Source organism: Lonchura striata, chromosome 19 (genome assembly GCF_046129695.1).
Source record: "Lonchura striata isolate bLonStr1 chromosome 19, bLonStr1.mat, whole genome shotgun sequence".
In the NCBI taxonomy this organism is placed as follows: domain Eukaryota; kingdom Metazoa; phylum Chordata; class Aves; order Passeriformes; family Estrildidae; genus Lonchura; species Lonchura striata.
This window is the reverse complement of record NC_134621.1, coordinates 11,887,718-11,896,771: the sequence shown is the minus strand read 5'-3', so window position 1 is coordinate 11,896,771 and position 9,054 is coordinate 11,887,718. Positions and strand designations below refer to the sequence as shown.

The following is a 9,054-nucleotide window of genomic DNA, read 5'->3' as shown; positions in this document are numbered from 1 at the left end:
GGGGAGGGACCGGCTCGGGGGGAGGGACCGCGGGCACGGAGCCGCGTCCCGGCGCCCCGCTCCTCCCGCCGGCACGAGGGGGGCACAGCCCGGTGCCCCAGCCCCGCCCGAGTGCTTGGCGCTGCCCGCCGCATCACCGGCGGTCGCTCCCGGGAGCTGCGGGAGCGCCGCCGCTTGTTTCTGCCCTGCCCCACTCCCGGGCACCGGCTCGGCGACGGGGACGGGCGCAGCGGCGGGGGCAGCTAGACCGCGCCAGCCCCGGGGGTCAGTTTCCCGGGAAGCTTCCCCGGTCCCGGTGCGCCGCCCGCTCCTGCCGTGCCCCGAGCTGGCGGCCCCACCGCGGGAGCAGGGGCTGCTCGGACCCTCGGGGACCCGGGCGGATCTCGGCCGCGCCGCCGCCGGCCTCAACACCCGCGCTCCGGCCGCCGCCGGCGGTGACGGGTCAGCGCTTGCCGCCGCTGTCCCGCTGCAGGTAAACACAGCCCAGAAACAGCGACGCACCGGGACCGGCGGGCTGGGGCTGCAGAGGGAGTCCCCGGCCTGGGGGGTGCCTTGTCCCGGCATGAACATTTACCTTGGGCCGTGGCAGCACGGGTACAGCCAGCGCGTAGCCCGGTAGCGCACCCAGCCCAGCCCCGGATCCCCCAGCGCTGCCTCCCTCGGGCTCTCGCTCTACGCGCCCGCCGCTGGCTGCAAGTCCCCGTGGCTGTGGGCGGAGGAGCGAAGGCACACGCCGGGACCTGCGGTGTCTTGGCATTGCCACGAGGATTGGAGCCGCAGCCGCCCCCCTGGAGATGGCCCCGGCACCCTTCCATGCCAGGAGGGGAGCTTAGGGGGCAGCTCTACGCCGTGGGGACAGAGACGTGCCCCCGGTGAGTGCCTGCAGGCAGCTGCGGAGGCCCTGGTAGAGGGCAGGGTGGGACCGGGGGACAGGCAGCGCACACAGAACCACAGGCTGCTGCCAGCCCCATGTTCTCTGATGCTCAAGAGATAAGTAGTGCCCTCGCATTGCAGCTGTGTGCACTGTGCTCGCGGCTGCATCTGGCACATGCTGTCTTGCCTGCCACTGTGACTGCTGCACTTCAGCTGCCAAAATGGATGTGGTGAGAGGGTATGTGCACACGGGAGCACAGGGCTGGCGCAGCTGATGGGACCACAGCCCAGCTGGAATGTCCCTGCTGTTGGCTGTCATGGGGCTGAGCAGGGCTCCATGCTGCTGGGGGGCCATGGGGCTCCAGTGCTTTCCTGCTCCATGCTGGCCCTTTGCATGACACACAGCAGCACCCATCACCCCCAGGAGCAGCACTGCAGAATGTGGGGGATGAGGAAGCACAGCCTGGCAGACCCCGCCTACTTGTGAGGAGAGGGCCCAGCTCCCTGAGCGTTCACCTGCCCATGGCCTCTGCTGTGGCTGGGTATAAGCCCAGAGCGGTGATGCCAGTTAGCATCATTAGGCCTTGTTAAGGTGACGAGCTTTCACTGCTCTGCTGTACCAGTCTGCCTCTGTTCAGTCTGCCAGAGCCCAATTAGTGTCACATCCAGGAGGCAGCTCCCGCAGGGGTGACGGGTGCCCTTGGCACAGCCCTACCCTGGAGCCGCTGTCCAGTTGAGACCAGGCACAGCTTGGCACGGCCTGGCTGTGGAGCCTGCCCACAGCTCCCTCTGCACACAGGACCAGGGGTGCTGGGCACAGCAGGGTGAAGACCCCCCTTGGCACAGTGCCAGGGGCCAAGCTTTGCTACCCTCTCTCAGCTCTGTGGGGCTCAGCTCCCAGCCCATACCCTCAGCCATGAAAAGGGGGTGCACCATGTCTCCCCTCCCAACAGGACAGCAGGCCCTGTGCCACCTTCACTCTTTATTATACATCAAGGTCTCAGATATTCCAATTCTTTGATTCCTTGGGGCCAGTACACACAGGGGTGCACATAGCAGAGGGGCTGGTGCTCACGGCCCCCACACACTGCAGTGTGGGGTGAGTGGCTGTGAGAGTAGGAGTCTGCCCAGTCCCAAGGTGAAACAAGCTGCAGAGTGGTGGTCGGGGATGCACCCACAGAGACCAGATCCAGTGTGGGGTAGGTGCACTGTGGTAAGAGATCACTGGGTCCCCAAGCAGGCAGTAGCAGGCCCTGCCAGAGCAAGGCCATGTTCCCCACCATCATTGGTATGAGGCACAATCCCTGAAGAGCCCAGCAGCCAGCAGTGCTGAGGAGTTTTGGCCAAGCAGAATCAGAGGGTGGGAGGCCAGAAGCAGGGCAGGAGGTCCAAGCTGCACTGGGGTTAGGGAGGAGCACAGGGGCTAAAGGCAGAGGGAGGACAGGGCCTCACATACACTGCCCCAAGCCCCAGCCCCACAGCTGTAGGGTCAGCAGTCCCTCCAGCCCCATGGGCTGTGTGACAAGGTACAGAGCCAGGCATCTCATCTCCCTACTCCCTGAGACAGCACAGTCCTGATTGTGGGGCACATCAGGGACAAGGCTGGGGAGAGCAAGGACACAACTCAGAGCCAGTAGAGAAGTGGGAAGACAGAACAGCCCCCCCCCCCCCCCCAAAAAAAAAAAGAAAGAAAACAAAACCCAGAAGTAGTAATGCAGAGGTGGAAATGCTGAGAATAGAGATGAGAGGAAGGGTGAGTTTGCAAGTAGGGGGTTGGTGACAGGTGCTGGCAAGGCACAGGAGTAGAGCTGACAAGAGAGGGAACGGCACTGGCTCCAGAGACCAGAGAGGGGTTCTGGGATCTTGGGGGTGACCCACATGCTCACTCCCCCTGGGGTAAGGCAGGGTCTGGTCCCCCAGACTCAGGTGGTCACTTTGATCCCAAAATATTTGCGCAGCTGCTCCAGGAAGAGAAAGGTGAGAACAGTCTGAGGAACGAGCCGGACAGCAGCAGGAACAAAGCCCTGGAAGGGGACAGCAAGAAGGGGACGAGTCAGTGCGTGCCTGTCACTGATTGTCCCAGCAGCCCAACCCTGGCAGCAGCACAAGTGGGCAGGCGTGGGTCAGCACTGGCCAGGATGTGGAGCAGGTGCTGCCACACCATGGCCACCACGGTGCACTCAGGGCTCAGCACCATGTGCTAACCCCTCTGATACCTGCACTGCTGTTTGGGAGCTCGATGGGTGGAACAGGGGCACAGCTGTGGTGCCTGGGCCCAGGCTGAGTCCCATTGAGGCCAGGGCTTGCAATACCTTGAGGCCAAGCCTGGGCTGGGCAGACAAAGGCCTGATGCAGGAAGCAGCTGGGCTGCCACAGCAGAACCTGGAAGGTCCCCTGTCCCAGGACTGTTCTGGACCACAAACTCTGCTCCCAGCTGGGCCCAGCCTGCCCCACCCCATGTGCCCCCAGCCAAGTACCTTGTAGAAGGCAAGTGGTCCGAGCTTGGCAGTTTCCATGGCACAGTGGGTGACACCCTGGAGTGAGAGGGTGAGAGATGAGATGAGAGGGGCTGGGAGGCAGAAGCTGGCACATAGAGATGGGAGCACAGGCAGCAGCAAGGTGGCAAGGTGTGAGACTCACCTGGTACTCTCCATGGGAGTTCATGAGGCGGGTCTTGAGCACATCCAGGGGCTGGCACAGGAATGTGGCACACAGGCCCTGCAGAGAGTCAGCCAAGTCAGGAGACCTCTGTGCCAGCAGCTGCTGTGGTCTCTGGAGAGACTCAGACCCACTGGGACCCGACCTCAGACCAGGAGCCTCCTGGAGCCACTGTGCTGAGCCAAGCCCAGAGCAGCAGCTCTGGCAGCCCTAGCCTGATGCTCTCACCCTGGCTGCAGGCAAACCCAGCCCCAGCGCTGACCCTGGACCCCGGCCCTACTTACAGCAATGAAGCTGGACAGGAAGTGAGTGAAGACATTGTCTGACAGCAATCCAGTTGCGAGAACCAGCTGCTTGGTCTGGTCATAACAGGAAAGCTGCAGACACATGGTGGATCAGTGATATGCTCCCCCTTCCTTGCCACACCAGGGACCGTCCTAGTCCCCACCCCAGTCACATACTGCCCAGCAGAGCTGTCCTACCTGTCCAACTGTAACAAGGGCCCCACGGGCCGATGCCACTGATGCTCCTGAAAAGAGTTTCTTCAGGCCCTCTGTGGACAGACAGATTTGGATGAGCACAGTTCTCAGCCATCACTCAGACTCCATTATCCCGGGAGTCTCTTTCCATGCCCAATCTATGTCCACAACTCCTCACACAGCCCTGCTTGAAGCACACCATAGCAAACAGGTTGAAGGAGTAGGGAGTCCTTCAAAAGAGCATGACCTCCTCCCTGCCTCTGCTCATCCTCTGTTCCACCTGCTCCACCCTCCTGCGCTTTTCTGTGTCAGCTCCCAGCACATCACCCTTTCCCACCAAGTATGTGAAGGCTGCCAGGCCCTGCCAGACCTTGCCCAGCCCCTGCCCCAGCCAGACAATGAGGAGAGACAGACCCTGCGCTCCCCTGGACACCCCCAGCCCCAAGGGCATCCCCCGGCCCTTCTCCCTGCCCCGGCTGAGCAAACTTCCAGGGTGCCCTGACCCGGCACCTGCTAGGACACCGGAGCAGGCTCACCCACACGGCTGGCACAGCCTCACCTTCCCGGAGGACACGGTACATGCCATCCAGGGCATGGGAATAACTGGAAGGAGTGAGAGGGGAAGGGGTCAGGGCCTGAGGCTCCTCAGCACGGCGGCAGCCCCGCCGCTCCACCGAGCACCGGCGGCTCCTGAGGCGGGAGCCCCGGCGCAGACCCCACTGCCCCCGGTGCGGTGCCGGTGCTACCCCCCCACGGCCAAGCGGACCCCGACCCCGGGAGCGCCGATCCCACCGGCCCCTCAAGGCCTCCCGCACCTCTGCCCCAGAGCCCCTCGCCCTGGCCCCTCACTCACTTGCGCCGCTGTGCCGGTGGCTGCTTCATGTCGTTCTGCATCCTGGAAGGCAGAGCACTTCAGATAAGGGGGCAGCCGGTACCCCACTGTCCCCTGCAGCACCGGGGACCCCAGCACAAGGCCGTGGAATTGTGTTGCCCATTTTCAAAGGGCCAAGAAAGTTGCCTTCAGTCTGACTCCCCCTGAAGGTCACACACAGCTGGGTACTGTCACCAAAAGGCAGAACAACTCTGGCCAGAGCACAGAGCTCTGGGCACAGAGCTCCTGGTCCACTAGGCAGGCTGGCCAGGAGAGATGTCAGGAGAACCCCAGCACTAGCCACCACCCCAAATGCTGTCATGCACGGGCCAAAAGCCCTGGTCGTGCAGACAGAACTGACCTGACGTTCACCATGTCCGCTGGAGTTCCCACAAACCCACCAGTGAAACCTGTGGCCAAAGAAGAGTTGGGTCAGGGGCTTATCCGTCCTGAGGGAGCCAGGGCCAAGGGCCCCACTGCCTGGCTCACCTCCTGTTGCAGCCAAGAGCACTTTCTGGTAGAATGGGGGAGGCCCCTGGTTGCCCAGGTAGTTCTTCGCAGTCTCATAGATGCCAAAGCGAGTCAAGGAATATGTCATCTGGATCAGGGGGAAATGAGCGACTGTGTCCTGGCCCAGGGCAGCTCAGCAGCAGCAGCACGTGCTGCAGGAGCTCCACACACTCACCTGCCGGCACAGCGAGGCACTGAGCCCATTGTAGAGAGCCAGGAAGCCGTCGGTGCGGATCACATGCATTGCCATCCCCATCATCCGCATCTTCACCTCCTGCTGCGTCTGCAGGTGGACCTGGGGCAGAGTGCAGCACATCAGCCCAGCGCTGGGCTGGGCAGCAATAGAAGGGCACTGAACAGGCTTGGATTGGTGCTTGTGTCAGGTTAGCAGCACTTGAAAAGGAGCCAACAGCAATAGCTACGGACACCCCATACCCGACTGGCCCAGCCTGGCACCAGAGGGGTGGAGGCAGGGAAGGAGAGAGGAGTGCCCAGGTATCTGCCTGCAGCACCTCCCAGACCCTGCCCTCAACAGCCGGCCCCAAGGTGAAGGGTGGTGCCTGCTCAGGGAAGGAGAGAGGAGTGCCCAGGTATCTGCCTGCAGCACCTCCCAGGCCCTGCCCTCAACAGCCGGCCCCAAGGTGAAGGGTGGTGCCTGCTCTTCTGGGCCACCTTGGGCTGGAGAGGGTGTGAGTCCAGAAATATGTGAGTGGGCTAGTGCCCTGGTTGCTCAAAGGGATGCAGCTGGGCAGGTGAAATCCTGGCCATGCAGTGCAGCAGGCCTCCAGAGCCACTTCCCCTTCTCCTCAGTGCAGGATTCACATAGGCAGGAAGAAAACCCCACAGCTGGCCAGGCGCTCCCCTTCCTGCCTGTAGCAGCCCAATGCTTCCCACCATCACCAGGGGCAACAGCAACAAGCACAAAAGCTGGCTGGGACAGGGGAGCCATGTGGGCTGATGCTGGAGCAAGCTCGGAGCGCTGTGGAAACCACATGGGACAAAGGCCCCAGGAGATAAGGAGAGCAAAGGGCTGCTGTCAGGAGATGAGGCCACTACAGAAGCTGTGGCACAGATGGGTCGTGGGACACACTGCAGGATGTTGGGAACAGCCACTGTATCCCATATGGGGCAGCAGCAGGGGTGCAGGGGCCTGCTTGCAATCCCCACAGGCAGATTTTGGACATCAGGGACGAGAGCATGTGGCTGTTGACAGTCTGGGACCGCTGAAGTGGGCAGGGCAAGCAGAGCCATGAAGGGACATGGTCCACTGCCTGCAGTCCCAAGTCTGCAGGAAGGGCAGGCAGGCATGGGATGGGATGGGCTGGCCAGGCCAGGTCACTGCTGGTTGCTGCAGGGCCAGCAGCCCGTGGGCAGCCAGTGGCAGCACAGAGTTGGCCTAAGGGCACAAGCACTCTGCAGGTGGGCTGGCCAGGGCCTCTCACTGGGGCTGAAGTCCAGCGGTGCAATGAAGTGCCCTTTGTCCCCTGCCCTGCCAGAGCCTGAGGCCCCTCGTGCCTCCCCAGGCCTGGCACCAACCTCTGCTGTGGGGGAACGCATGGCCAAAGGCAGGTGTGTATTCAACAATCAGTGTGATTATTGATCTGGCAAAAAGAGTTGGCTAGGCTGTGCTGCTCACAACTGCAGGAATTCAGGGGCTGCTCATCCACAGGACAGCATGGAGATGCAGCCCAAACATCACAGCCATCACGCTGGCTCAGAGACAGACCTAGAGGCAGGTGCCAGACTAATTCCCTTTCTTAGCGCCTTGCCAGGCACCCCACACAAACTCCCACGGGCTGGCAGCCACCTCCACTGGGCAGACAGGGCCAGCTGGACAAGGCAACAGGCCCAGTACTGGGGAGGTGCCCTGCCAGGGCTGGCTCCTCTCCTGGGTCTGAGCCTGGAACATCTTCCTCTCTCTCCATGGGGTGGGAAGGGGCTTTCTGTCCCAGCCTCACCCAGAGGCATGGCCCCGGGAAGGCCAGGCCCTGTCCTGGGCTGCCTCTTCCCTCCCCCTCCGCAGCCGGTTCCGCTGCCAGGCTTGTCGCCACTTGGCTGGCGCACAAGGCTCTGGGCAGTGCTGGCATTTGCCCCATCTGTGGGTGCTGGCAGCACAGGGCTGCGCGCGGCGCCCTTTGTGCAGGAGCAGGCATGCCAGGTCATCTGCGGCGCCTAGGTGACATCTTGGCCGGAGGGCTCAGAGCCCAGTGGGCCAGTGTCCAACACTGCCGGCCCCAGAGTCACTGCCATATCCAGGCAGGGCTGGCCAAGGCACCCTCCACAGCTCCTAGAGCTGGCAACCCGAGCTCCCCGGACCCCTCAGCCACACATCTACCCATGCCCCTGTGCTGGGTCTTTGTGACCTCTCAGCCATGTCCCTGCACAGCTATGAATCAGCTCCTTAGAACTGACCCCCAGCAGCTGTTTCCTCAGACCTCTACAGCTGTTCTCCAGCTCCCTCAGTTGCTCTGGGACCCTCACAGCCATTCCTCATCCCTTCACAACTCTTCCAGAACCCTCAGACCTTCTGTCCCAGAAGCACAGAGCAGCTCTCCATCCCTCAAAGCTGTTTCAGGAACCTCTCCCCTCCTCTGGCAGCCGTTCCCCAGTACCTCAGAGCCAGTCCTCAGAGCAGCTCCTCATCCCCTCGCAGCCACGCCGGGACTCTCACAGTCACTCCGAGTCGCCCCAAGCCATTCCCCATTCCTTCGAAACTGCTCTGGGCCCCTCACAGCCGCACCCCCCACAGCTGGGTCCCTCGGAACAGGTCCCGCAGCCGCTCCCGGGACCCTCGGAGCGCCTCCCCATCCCTTCACAGTCCCCCAGAGCCGCTCCAGGACCCTCAGACCTACTCCTCGCTCCATCGCAGAATCTCCAGAACCCCTAAGCCAGTCCCAACTCCCCCTAACCTCCTCCCCATCCTCTCACACACTCTCCCGACCCTCACCTGCCCCCATAACCGTCCTCCCAACCCCTCACCATTACCTGTCCCCCATAACCGTCCCCCCAACCCCTCACCATTACCTGTCCCCCATAACCGTCCCCTCAGCCCCTCACCATTACCTGTCCCCCATAACCGTCCCCCCAAACCACTGCAATCGTTCTCAGCTCCTCACACTCGCCCTCCATCCCCCCAGCCGGCCTCCCCACGCCGCCAGAGGCGCTCCTCGGCGTGTCCCCCCTTCACCTTCAGCAGATCCAGGGGGTGGGTGCAGCAGGCGGCCCCGGACGACGCGAGGCCGCCGAAGTACCAGCGCGAAACGCGCTGCTCCGCCATGGGCACCGCTTCTGCCAGAAGCCACGCCCCCACCGGGACAAGGCCACGCCCCTCCCGTTAAGCCACGCCCCCTCCCGTTACCGGAAGGGGGTGGGGCGGGCCCGGGGCTCGCACCTCCGGGCCTGCGGCGAACGCGGCAACCGCAGGCTCCGGAATCCTCGTTCCCACTCCACACACATCCCCGTTTCCAGCCCAGGGAAGGCTCTTCCCGCTAATAATTAAGGGATTAATTAATGGAGAGGTGAAGCCATCAGCAAAATGCAGAGTGAAGAGGTGGGGGAGGCACAGGTACAAACGGCAGCATTACCAGCGTTGCACACACTGAGCGCAGGAATAATGAGCAGCTCCAGAATACACTTTCCCACCCCCCACGCATCTCCACAACC

The 9,054-nt window shown here is 62.8% G+C and overlaps 1 protein-coding gene across 1 annotated transcript; it reads right to left on the bottom strand.

Moving 5' to 3' along the window:
* Nucleotides 1-1,840: 1,840 nt before the first annotated feature.
* On the bottom strand, nt 1,841-8,687 carry SLC25A10 (solute carrier family 25 member 10). The gene is made up of 11 exons (XM_077787415.1): nt 8,579-8,687; nt 5,567-5,686; nt 5,371-5,479; nt 5,243-5,291; nt 4,864-4,905; nt 4,570-4,613; nt 4,014-4,084; nt 3,816-3,908; nt 3,514-3,591; nt 3,351-3,407; nt 1,841-2,897 (listed from the first exon to the last, which is right to left on the bottom strand). The coding sequence occupies exons 1-11, from the start codon at nt 8,666-8,668 to the stop codon at nt 2,796-2,798; spliced, it is 855 nt and encodes a 284-aa protein (XP_077643541.1). The 5' UTR covers nt 8,669-8,687; the 3' UTR covers nt 1,841-2,795.
* Nucleotides 8,688-9,054: the final 367 nt, after the last annotated feature.

What these genes read in the sequence shown, in the direction of transcription:
- SLC25A10 (XM_077787415.1), bottom strand. Translation starts at nt 8,668, where the DNA reads ATGGCGGAGCAGCGCGTTTCGCGCTGGTACTTCGGCGGCCTCGCGTCG. An exon ending in CCACCGGCACAGCGGCGCAA is followed by an intron (nt 4,614 to 4,863) that starts GTGAGTGAGGGG and finishes CACTCCTTCCAG; the next exon opens with TTATTCCCATGCCCTGGATG. An exon ending in CCCTTGTTACAGTTGGACAG is followed by an intron (nt 3,909 to 4,013) that starts GTAGGACAGCTC and finishes ATGTGTCTGCAG; the next exon opens with CTTTCCTGTTATGACCAGAC.